The sequence below is a fragment of the Neodiprion pinetum genome, chromosome 4 (genome assembly GCF_021155775.2).
Source record: "Neodiprion pinetum isolate iyNeoPine1 chromosome 4, iyNeoPine1.2, whole genome shotgun sequence".
Lineage (NCBI taxonomy): Eukaryota > Metazoa > Arthropoda > Insecta > Hymenoptera > Diprionidae > Neodiprion > Neodiprion pinetum.
In genome coordinates, this window is record NC_060235.2 from 1,287,531 (window position 1) to 1,299,921 (window position 12,391).

General features: G+C 46.3%; 2 protein-coding genes across 3 annotated transcripts in view; one reads left to right on the forward strand and one right to left on the reverse strand.

Moving 5' to 3' along the window:
* The window catches only part of WDR79 (WD repeat domain 79), a 49,203-nt gene that overhangs the window by 36,627 nt on the left and 185 nt on the right, over positions 1-12,391 (reverse strand). The window contains exons 2-4 of the mRNA XM_069135339.1: positions 5,374-5,504; positions 2,361-3,054; positions 1,574-1,805 (exon numbers count right to left, since the gene is read on the reverse strand). The gene's annotated coding sequence lies outside the window, so the exon portion shown is untranslated. The remainder of the gene's footprint in view (positions 1-1,573; positions 1,806-2,360; positions 3,055-5,373; positions 5,505-12,391) is intronic.
* Positions 1-12,391, forward strand: part of if (inflated) — a 49,913-nt gene that overhangs the window by 33,812 nt on the left and 3,710 nt on the right. The window contains exons 5-11 of one of the 2 annotated variants that reach the window (XM_046624258.2): positions 449-510; positions 5,688-5,736; positions 5,992-6,066; positions 7,379-7,554; positions 7,670-7,920; positions 8,035-9,550; positions 10,103-12,121. In XM_046624258.2, the coding sequence (XP_046480214.1) occupies positions 449-510; positions 5,688-5,736; positions 5,992-6,066; positions 7,379-7,554; positions 7,670-7,920; positions 8,035-9,550; positions 10,103-12,121 (4,148 nt within the window). The remainder of the gene's footprint in view (positions 1-448; positions 511-5,687; positions 5,737-5,991; positions 6,067-7,378; positions 7,555-7,669; positions 7,921-8,034; positions 9,551-10,102; positions 12,122-12,391) is intronic. The other variant, XM_046624259.2, reaches the window with a different exon arrangement.

Consider the following 12,391-nt stretch of genomic DNA (forward strand, 5'->3'; position numbering starts at 1 on the left):
TTCCGTTCGAGCAGCTAAGTCCGTACTGACAATGAGTAATTGCAAAATTTGAGGTTTCTCGGGATGGAAAACCACTTCCTGTTTGCAACGTCGGTAGAAAAACCAGTTAGACCATCGTCTCGAATCCCTTCGACTTTACGTTCTATAATCAAGGAAGAAACATTCAGCAGGAAAAAACTTACACGTTGTGTAATTTTTTTTCAAGAATAATAAGAGAAAGCGATTAATTAATTTAATGAATGTGAATTTCGACGAACTGGCAACGGTGTAATATTATAACGTAATAAAAATCATTCATAAATGGGAAATTTTTCTCATTGTCAGATAAGGACATCGCCTGCACAGGCAGTATTGCGTGGGAGTGAAATACCGACTCTGGCATTCAGTGCGCGCGTGTCTTAATTCGGTTAATGGAATAATATGCAATAATTATCCGTTTCCGTTACAGGACTCACGGGCTACCACAGGCAGGGATCTTGTCAAGCTGGATTGGGCGCCGCCCTCTCAAAGGTAAGGATACGACGTGAAGCGACACGCTCGACGATCGCCTCATAGATCGGGGATCGGTAAAATCGATCGAGTTAAATACGCGACGAAGCGGGGTTAGAGCGGCTAGACACGCCGCTTGATCAATCAGGGAATGCCTTGTTAACCGATAAGACGGTCGCTACGAGTTTAGAACGTCAAGTTTGACAGGGGACAATTAATTGGTCGGTTAAACGCATCAATTTATCACTCTCCTCGGCTTTGACCGAGGGACTTTCCTGCACTCTTTCTCGATCGCGAACATTGACGAAACGGTTTTGTTTTTCTTCCATTTTTGGGGGAAAAAAAAAAAGTGGCAAACGGAATTCCAGTTCCTTTGCGCGTGTAGGATGCAGGTCCGTGAAATTCAGCGCTAAATCTGTTCGGCTTTGAAAACGATCTAGAAGGACTCGATGGTTAATCGAGGATTGCTGCAACCGCATGATACGGAGTAAAAAATGAGAAACGAGTGAAACGATCAGACATGGTAGGTACTGCAGTGTATATGCTAGGAATCAACTTTTTCATTCGCTTCTCTTACATAAGCGCGTTACAGCTGGAGGGTGCGCAGCTTACCGATGCAGCTAGAGATAGGATGGTTATCTCCGTACAGATCTATACGGCGGGATCGATTCGATCCGCGCGATCGATACGGCGATTTCATTCTCATATCCGTTGGATGCATGCACTGGGAAGTGTTGCGCAAAGATGCAGTGGAGAAAATCGTGGGCATTAAACCGGCAAAATTTCATTCCTCGCAACGTAAATTTCCTTATTTCTGAACTCACAAGGAAGTTATCCCGGGTCGATTTTTCATTTCTCGTTATGAGAAAACTTGTCCCGTTGCGTTGGTTGAAAACATATCATGTTCTTGTGGGTGAGGCTGCCAAATCAAAACCCTTGACACGCCTTACTCTGAAGGGTGGTTTCACCCTCTCAAAGTGCTTTTAAGAAATCAAATCGGAGAAATCGAACCGGTATACCTTCCTTGTCATTCTCACCACGTACAGAGTTATAGTACCTTGACTAAAAAAATGTCGCCAAGTACCTTAAAATTCGAATTTGATGGTGGTGGATGCTCAAGCACCTGGCGAGGTAACCATGACCGTTTGCCGAAGAATCTCCGCCGCCAAAGAAGCCATCGGTAGCTGCGTTGTGGAGCAATCCGTAGGGAGGAATGGAGTCCTGGACCGGCGATCTCTCACAGAGGATGTATAATTCAGAATTGCAGTAGTCCGTTGTAGTGGGGATGTTTAATGCATGTCCGGCAAGTCGTCCACCTGAGTCACACAGTGGCCTATACACTTATTCAATGTTAATAGGAGCATTCGACTCTCTTACTACGTCCAACTCCATTCGATCGTTTCTTCTGGCAGGGCAGTATGTCAAACATGAGACACGAGTAACAGTTCCTCTGCAAATGAATTTCCCGAAAATTTTTCCAACACCCACCTACCGCGGTTGTCACGTCGAGAGAGCATCGAGCAATCGAGTCATAATTTATCACGATGTGCGAATCCCTCTACCGACGTGAAACTAGTCGATTGGCACGTCCGCGAGGAGAGATCAGCCGAGACCATTGTCGTGGTAGAATTTCAGTGACGGTAAGCAGGGTAATAAAGATGCACCGGCGCAGCTAGTACGGACGGCGACAAGGTTTTAAAAGTTACGGGGGGGCGGTTGAATTTACGAGAAATCCATGGCAGCGCCGTGGCCTCGCGACAAATGGGTGATACCACGGTCGGAGACTGCAGTCGGTGTACCTACGTATACAGACAATCGGATGCACATCGCATTGGAGAGTTGAAACGGCAAGGGAAAAGCATTATACCTACCGCGGGGAGAAATTGCGGGATACAGGCGGAGACTCCTCGTCGTATTTACTGGAATTTACGAGCCCGAAGCCCTTGCCAAGTCCCACGTAGTAATGGGTATAAGGAAGGCAGCCAGCCACCCGTCTCTCCGCACGGCATAACGGAAGTGTTCTTTCACGGTGCATCGCCATATGCGCCAAAGCTTGTGCCGCACGTTTGGAAAGTGTCTGCTGCGCCACGTCGCGCCGAGGACCGCCGTCAGGTTCGCCTCGAACCCCGGTGACGAATCGCAGCGATGTGCACCCCGAGGAGCTGGTTCCGTTGCATCCTGGTAAGGGAAGGAAGGAAGGAAGGGTTCCTCGGGACGCTTGGATTGTCGCTTTGTTTCCGAGGGAAACAAGGAGGGATAAAAGAGGGACAGTCTTACCGAGACAAAGGTCTCCTCCGTTGGAGATGGCGAACGTAACGCTGAAACGGGAGGCGCGTAGGTGGTCTCTCCACAGCGGAACACGAAACGGTGACAGAACGAAATGTCCTCTCCTTAAATGGCGCCATGAAACCGTCTCATGCTGCGCCGATTCTCTTCTTTCTCGGGTATCGCCGCTTAGCATATGCATCCACCCCAGGCCTTACCGAGAAGTAGAAGAAGAAGAAGAGGACGAAGCGGAGGAATCCAGGGGAACTGGAGCAGGATCCCAGAGCTGACGATGGTTTCCTGAAATCATGAAGCAGACTCGAATGCGTTCGCAGATAAAATATTTTCGACGTCCGAATAACGGCGAGATCAGGACGACGGACTTGAAGAGGGACGCGTTGCGGCCACGGTAGACTCTCGGAGAAGAGGGACGAGAGTGGGAAGACCTGCACCCCCCGCGGAGGCGAGTTGCGGGCCTCTTGCTTACACGAGAAAAATTTGCAACTGGAACAATAGCGGTCACCGGGTCTGCTCCAGTCTTCGGTGAGCGCTTCGGAGCAACAGGAGACGCGGAACACGATATACACGATACACGATACGTGGGCAAGAAGTAGTGGAAGGTACGCGATACACAAGATGCACGAACCCATGCACGTGAGTTGTACTCTGGCGCCGATCTGAGAAAAAGGGGACTCAGATTGAAATATAACAGAGCCAAATATGTATACTCGAGAGACTGCTGGTGGCTGTTGCCGCTGCGCATGCTAAATTTATGCCTGCGTCCACGTTTCATTGTTTCGCTTCAAGTGGGGTATCAACAACCTACGGCGACGACGGCGTCTTCTACCTTTCCGTGTACAAAACTACGCGAAACATTTGCGGTGAATAGGGTTTGACAGGAGCGATGCGAGGGCATGAGACCACGAGAGCTACCGCGACTAGAGTGCAATAATGTTTTTTTTCCTTTCTCATCTGTATAGCGAAAATCGCGATCAATCTTATGCTGGAAGTACACGTGGTCCGATTAATTTCACGGGTCTGCAAATAAATATTCTATTTTAGCTGCGTGGGATCTTTTGGATAAAAAATTATGTATTCGAGTGTGCTGAGTCCAAAAATCATTTCCATTTCCCTCCATCGCGTACTGTATAAAAGCATAACAATAATTAATAAACAACCGTTTCAATACCATGAACTAAACAATAGTTCTTACAAAATTAGACAAACAATTTCTTCGTGAAGTGAACTCAACATTTCGTGTTCGTTCTCTTTGCCTACGAAACGTTTTCTGCTTTTCTTTGATACTTCTCCGTTCTTTCCATTTTCCGTTTCCCTGTTTGTATTTATTCTCGAGTCTCACTCTGATACATGTATTAAATGAAAGTAAGAAATCGGTTTTGCGTAGAATTTTTAGAATCGAGAATAGGATACCAGATTTCGAGTTAAACGGGAGTTTCACGCTAAACGAAACTAAAAACACGAGTTCAAGGAAAAAACCTAACGCGATGGAATTTTTTGAGTATATTTCCCGGTTTCAGTGAGTAAAAATCTATAAGAAACGGTGTAAAAAAAAACCTGTGCAATTTTTTGGTAGCAGACCTGCGTGTTCTCCGTTCTATACGTGCACACACGTCGTGCAATGACGAGATAGACACAGTGCACAACATGCGACGCGTATATGCAACACTTATTCCAGTGTTTAATTACGTTAGTAAACCGCCGCGCCGACGATGAGGACAAAAACGCAAAAGGGTTGCGGTCTGTCCTGCGTGTCAGCCGTTTCTAGCACCACTTGGAACGCTTTCTCACACTGATAAATTTAAGCCCTCATACGTCGCCCGGCGCCTTGACTTACGTCCTAGTATACGAAGACACGGCTGTGTTAAGTATTTAGACACACATACGAATTACGCTCCGAATAAGCCTGAGAACTATTCGCCCGATTGTGTCCAGACGCGTGACCAATAAATTCTTCACGTATATTATTTTATTACGCTGAACGGGTCTCATGATTGTCACGATTCGTGTGTAAAATGTAAAACGAGAGTGTACGTATCAGATGCGTACTGCAGTTTATTATTTGTTTTTTTATTTATTTTTTGTCAATTAAATCGACCATTTAGAAGTCTTTGACTGATCGGTTGGAAAAAAAAAGTACGTTCATGACGCACCCTTGATCATTTGAAGTGAAATGTTCCTTTAAAATGAAACTCTAGGCTCGTTTCTTCTAAATCGTTCAGCCGCCTACCGATAAGACTAAGAGGGCGTAGTAAATGGTTTACTTATCGGTTAATTTTGGGCAGCTGTTGCCCATTACAAATGGATAATTTTTCCTAAACGACGAAACTGCGTCGTTACTGATCCATTACCGGCGGCCATCAACGAACGCAGCGATTCGTTCGTGATTTAATAAGACAACGATAGAAATGAAGAAAAAACAAAGGAAAAAAGAAAAAACGAAAATAAAATTTAACAAATGATAGGCGAATGCTCAAGAAAATAAACTGCTTATCGCCCCACAGCCTTGTAATTATACCTATACTCTCGTCTACTGTGTTTCTTTCACGCCGAATGCGAAACGATGTAAAATAGTTTGGTCATAGGATTCGAGTAACTAACCTTTGGTAATGAAATTGTTACGGGTGAACGGTTTTCAATATCTTTCCTTCCCTCGACCCGATTGGCCCCCTCCACCCTCGTTGTAACCTCACGTCTTCTCGTAATCTCTCGTGAACCGGGGACCCTCAGAGCTGAAAATCTCATCCAATCAGTATAAATCTTTCTACGATAAGAAGCTTGGAAACGGTTGAAGGAAAAGGGGGGGCAAAACATTATGGCCAGTAAAAAAATTCTAGTAAACTATAAAAATTGGAAGTTGTTTATCGGCGTGTAATATTCCAGAGCTTATGAGGTCCTTTTCACTTCTGTTTCAGGATGGTAAAAGAGCGTTCATTGGTGCCCCTGGTAGCTACTACTGGCAAGGTAAATACGATTTGTCAACAATTGTGTTCACGAATGTTGGGTCATGTTACACATACACCTCGATACATACTGAATATGTTTTTTTTTTTTTTGATTTCGTTTTAAATCGTATCAAGGGTGATCGTCATTATAACGGTGGCTTTTGTGATCGAGATGAAGGGATTATTGCCTATTGATTGTCATGTTGTGTCATTCTTGTGCAATTGTCTGGCGCAGATTGTATTGTTGAAGAATGTTTTCACGTAAAATTTTCAGGTCAGGTGTACTCAATCGCCAGCGAAGCTGAATTTGAATATTTACCCCCCGGACGCGGATTCTTCGGATCTGCAGGTACCATGAACTTCCAGCCGCCCTGCCACCCAATCGCATTACCACCAATGCCCCTAATCAGTTGCCATATTAATTATACTGAAACCGAATTAACCCGTGTTATACAGCTTGAATCGATGCATCAGTAAATCTTCAAAACGGAGACCGCTGCACGAGCTGTGCATACTTATGAACACTCGATGAATTTTGAATAGTATAAACAAATGAAAGTAACACGAAACTATTCCGAGTGCGGTCTCAACTATGACGATGTTGATACAATCGAAACACGTATCCCCGTGACACTTGCTTGGCAGTGATTTGGATTAATTAATACAAAGTACTCAAGTCGATAGATATTGTATAATTATTAAAACCGAAATAACGAAAATTTCATTTGGGATTGATTGATAACGCACTCACGCCTATTATATAATATTAACAACGAAAAGCCTGCTGATGGGGGGATACTTGAAAAAAATTAATTCTTAACCACCCAATGAGTTTTTGTTCTTTTAATACTTCATTAACGATTCAACCAGATTATTAAACGCTGTTTCTTTAACAACTGCCAGGTGAGTCGAGGGTGTTCAAATATAACAATCCCACAGGTGCGGGCTGCTTTTACAGCTTCCAGCGTGATCTGATCAGTACGGCTGTAACAGCAACGAGAGGCTGCCTCGTTGTGACGACAAATCGCAGTCTCCGAAATTAAATACACCCGTCGATTAAAAATTGACCGATATACATAGAGCGATGTAGTATTACGACTACAACAACATTTAGACCTATATATACTATTCGAGTAAAATGGAACGAAGGATTGCGGTGGAATGGAATTCGGAGGCTGCGAAACGTGGAAGGCTAAAAAAGCTATAGAGCATAATATAGCTTATAATACAATCGCAGTGCAGTGTGCTGGAATGCTAGATGAGAATGAGCACTTGTACATTATCCAGTAATTTGGAGGCTGCAACGTCGATCGGTATAATCGCCACATAACACGTGCGAAACGATCGAAGATGCAGTCAGCTCGACGAAGCTGAAGCTAGCAGCCAAACGGGTTAAGCTGTTCGGAAACAGAAAAATTCGCTTCACTTTTATCCTTGATAATTCTATTAAAGTATCGGAGGTTCAAGGTATTTGACAAAATTTTGATTGTTGGACTTCACTACCTTATTTGAATGAACGTTAGAACGTTTGGCTGATAATTATGACTGCTAGTTTCAGCCTCGTGTCAGCTTGCCTTGGCTATGCAACGAACGAAAGCGAATAACTCTGTAAAAGCACGGTGATCCGATGTAAAAATAACTGTGAAACAATCGTTGCCCAGGTCAAGTATTTTCAAGTGGATCGGGAGGTGAACCGCCGGTGTCATTCACGAAGGAAAGCGGACCCGAAGATGACGACTCTTACCTCGGCTACTCGGTCGCTTCGGGTGATTTCGAAGGCAACGGAGAACAAGGAGCAGCCGTTGGTATGCCCAGAAGCTACAATCTACATGGAAAGGTATAATACACGGTTGATTTTCAGACGTTCTTCTTTACACTCGGTACCGCAGCTTGATCCGTGCCGATTGAAACTTTCAAATAATCTTTCGACTAAAATCGATTTTCGCGCACAGGTTGTACTACTAAGATCGGACATGACGACCTGGCACGCTAACTTGACCGGCGACCAGATGGGCGCTTACTTTGGATACTCGGTTATTGCCTGCGACGTAAACGGAGACGGCCTGGACGATCTGGTTGTCGGAGCGCCTATGTTTACGATAGAAGACGACCCGAAGATGACCTATGAAACCGGGAGGGTTCACATATTTTACCAAGGGATGGTAGAGGATCCTGTTCAGAAGTTCAGCGAGTCGGAAACCAGGTAAGAAGAAGATAATCCCTCGCGAATTGAAAGTTATTCGAGTCTAAGTTTGAGTCACGGCGCAGCCTCAGCTACAGTTGTCACCGCACGGTAACATTTTCACTCAATTCGCAGAGACGGCGTGGAGAACAGAGGCAGATTCGGACTATCCCTGGCTTCGCTGAAGGACATTGATCTCGACGGTTATCAAGACTTCGCGGTTGGCGCTCCTTACGGTGGTCCGGACGGCCGGGGTGCGGTCTACATCTATCACGGTTCGAAGACCGGTGTTTTGGAGAAGTACTCCCAGGCGATATACGCCTCGGTAATGGAGCGACCGGTCTCGACCTTCGGGTTTTCTATCGCCGGCGGTAAGGACCTGGACGACAACTATTACCCGGACATCGTCATCGGTGCTTACGAATCCAGCAGCGCAGCCTTTTTCCGTTCGCGACCGGTAATTAAGATAGAAGCCTACGTGGAGTTCATTTCTCAGTCCAAGTCCGTGTCGCTCGAGAATCGAGAATGCACCCTGAGTGACAGAACTACCGTGTCTTGTCTTATGCTAAGTGCTTGCCTAAAGTACACTGGCCGGGGGGTGGCACCGATATTCCGTTTCAACGTCGAGTACGTCCTAGACACGAAGAAGCCGAATAACCCTCGGCTCTTCTTCATCGAGCACGAATCGAGGAGTTCGATCAATCAGTCGTTTGAACTGAGCAGCAACAATTTGTTATGCAAGAATTTCAGCGTCTACGTATCTCCGAATATCAGGGACAAGCTGACGTCGATAGACGCCGAGATGCGGATCAGCCTAGTCGAGCAGCAAACCTTCGCCGAGGAAAGGCGAAACCCATTGGCCGAGCTGAGACCGGTGCTCGGTGCGTCGACTTCGCAGCCCGACTCAATCTCGATAATGAAGAGCTGCGGCCAGGACAACGTCTGCATACCGAATCTCGAGTTGTACGCGACAAAGAGCGTCGAGAAGTATCTCCTGGGTTCCGGAAACAGGTTCGAACTCGATATCGTGGTACAGAACACGGGAGAGGACGCGTTCGAGGCTACCTACTATCTGCAGTTGCCCAAAGCTATCGACTACATAAAAGTTGAGCAGATCGACAAGAACGAGATACTGGTACTATGCTCGGCCCCGAACTTGAAGAACAACAACACGCTGAAATGTGAGATCGGTAACCCAATGCCGAGTGAAAAGCTGGTCCACTTCAAAGTTATACTTCAGCCGATAACCACTCAGGATATGAAACTGAGCTACGACCTTGACATGACCGTCAACACGACGAACCCCGAAGAAGATGGGACTCGGGCGGACAACACCGTCCGTTTGACAATGCCGATTTGGGTACAGACCGAGCTCTTCATCGAAGGTAAGAGCAAGCCCAAGGACCTGTACTTCAACTTCGAGAATTACACGTCGGAAAACATCACTACCGAATTGGAATTCGGACCGCTTCTTACGCACAATTATACCATACGAAACGACGGTCCGTCCCAAATTCTCGAGGGGGAGGCCTTCCTGATATGGCCAGCGCAGACCCTCGCCGGTGAAGAACTCATATACTTGCTCGAGCAGCCCGAGACATCTGGAAGGATCGAGTGCGCGACTGCAAACGCTAATTACCTCAGTCTGACGGTAAGTGTCCTTTCGCTTATTATACCGAAGTAAGCCGGGTTGCGGAGTTTGGTTAACCCTTCGAATCACGCTTTAAATTACGCTCAACGTGCCACATTTTTCTTTGCAGCTTTTTATTTATTAGACTACTTTTTTCGTTCCACATGGTACCTGAAATATTTCCAAGTCCACCAAAAAATATAAAATTTGTTCATTTATTTACTGAAGAAATAGCACATGTAAACAAAAAAAAAAAAAAAAAGAAAATGCATTTTCTGCTAATCCACCATTAAAATCCGAATGCTAATTTTTACGCAAACTTAATACACACCAAAAAATTGTTCTTCTTGTTGTTTTTCTTTGTCCGCCATATTAGATGCGCTATTTTGAATTTTCAAATTTCGAGTTCGGATTCGTAATCAACGACCCCAAAAGCCCATGTATGAAAACTTTCAAGTGAATCGCAATCAAGGAAAAATGTATGCATGAAAGGGTTAACAGGATAAGCTTTTTACGTTTTTATACGTCCCTAAATCGAAGGTGATTGTAATGCTTTTAATTCGATCTTCACAGCTCGACGACAAGCGCAGAAGACAGTCGTATGCAGGTATGGTCGGAGGATACTCGAGCGGTGGAAGCTTCGACAGAACCAATCAGGTTACGGTGGATGAAAGACGCTGGCAACAGAACGAAGGTCAGACTAACGACGATCTTCTGGTCGTGAAGAATTCGAAGACGCAGACCAGCGGTGGATACTCGAAGAGCCATACGGCATCCGAAAACTACAAAGTCGAAAGCGGTGGCCAGAACAATTTCGCGGTTGAAGATCGTTCTTTCAACGGCGGCGGAAGTCAGTCGACGGGAGTGTTCACGGGGTCGAATGAGGGTTCGACTCAGATCCACGGCACTAGATTCGAGGAACCGATGGAACCGGGAATGGAAAGAGGTCAGAAGTACAAGAGCGAAACTACTTACTCGGAAACTCGTGGAAGTGGTAACAATAAGAATTTCGCAATTGGAGGCGATTCTGTCACCGGCGGCGGAAGTCAGTCGATGGAAATTTTCACGGGGTCGAACGGAGGGGCTACTCAAATTCAGGACACTAGATTCAAGGACCCTGTTGAACCAGGGATGGAAAACAGGAATCAATTCGGCGACATCACCTACGCAGAGACTCATCACAGCACTAGGCGCAACCATTCCGGAGGATTTCAGCACGGATGGAACGACATGCGAGGTACGGAGGAGAAAGTTAGCGGGACAAACGTGAATCGCGACGGATATTTCAGAACGGGAATTTACGACAGTGGAAACAGAGGACAGATTGAGACGGAGGAGACAATCAATCTGAACAACAGACAGGAATATTCACCGACCTACAAAGACCGAAGCGAGCATTCAAGGGGCGGTGAAAACTCGGAACGTGAAAACTTCTCCGGAGCATCGGAACGAGTGATTACGGAAAACGGCGAACAGCGCCAGTGGGGAAGTTCCAGGATCCCAAACGTCGCGGCTTCCCAGGAACTGGAAAAGTTTTTCTCGGACATAAACCGTGAGTCCACGGCTATAGCGACAAACACAAGAAACGGGATGGATTATGTCCAGCTTGAGAGTCGGTTCAGGGTGGCCAACGGCAAGGCTTACATCCAGTTCAAAAACGGCGAATTTTTCGAGCTCCTAGACAGCCGTGGAAGCCCGAGTTATACCTCGAGTCAGGAACAAGATAGCCGGTGGCAAAGTCGCGAAGGTCGCTTGGAAGGTGGCACGGACGGTCTCGTCTACGTCGTGCTTGCGGACGGCCGCAAGTTCCGTATTCCAGGAACTTACACGTACCAGCGAAAGGAGACCATCACCATCGGCGGCGGAGTCCCGCAGGAATCAGTTTCCGGAAACTGGGCATACGGGAGGCAGATTACCCACACTGGAGAATCCGCAGGGAACGGTGGAGGTTTCGGTGCCGAGGGTAACGCCTGGCGACAGGAGTCATCGTACGAGTCAACTTACGACTCGGGACGGAAGGTGGTTAGCGGAACGCGGAGAGTTGGTTTTGAGGACCAGGGTGAATTCAGCGGTGACAACGTCCCCGCCACCAGAACCGACGAACGTATCAGGAGCCGATACCCGAGGGAGACTGACGACCTGAATATCGCCGAGTTCAGGAAATTCGAACACCGTAGGACCGGCAGAAATCGCAGGGCCGACGAGCCTGAGCTCAAAGCTGAGAATATCGAGGAGGGGCGGGTTCAGATGTGCAAAACCGCAAAGTGCGTTAACCTTCGATGCACGATTGGGCCGTTGCTCAAGAACGAGGAAGTTTGGATCGCCATGCGGTCGAGGATCAAGGCTAAAACGCTCAAGGAAATTGCGTTCAACGACAAAGTCGAACTCTCCACTCAGCTCGTTGCCCGCGTCACGCGTCAACCCTTCATCGGCGACCTTGCTAAACCGATCGACAAAAGCTACGAAATATTCACCACCGTATATCCGAGCGCTTCTCCCAGCGCACCTGACGTTATACCATTATGGATTGTCGTCCTGTCGGCTTGTGCCGGCGCAATTATTCTCTTGCTACTCATCTTCCTACTCTACAAGGTGAGAATATGACAACGAAATCCGTTCTCGTCACGTTTCGAACAGCTAATTCGATCGTGTAATCAGAGTAAAGAATCGTGAAAACGTTTTTTTTTTTTTTTTGTTTTCTACGTCAACTTAACAATTGCTATTAAAAACTATTCAAATTGGGTGTAGTGTGAACTGTAAGAAATATTTTATAGTTTTTCTCGCTACCCGAAATCTTGAAAGGTTTATAAATAACGAAACTAGGTACAGTAAAATTGCAGTTGCATGCAGAAACACCGAGTT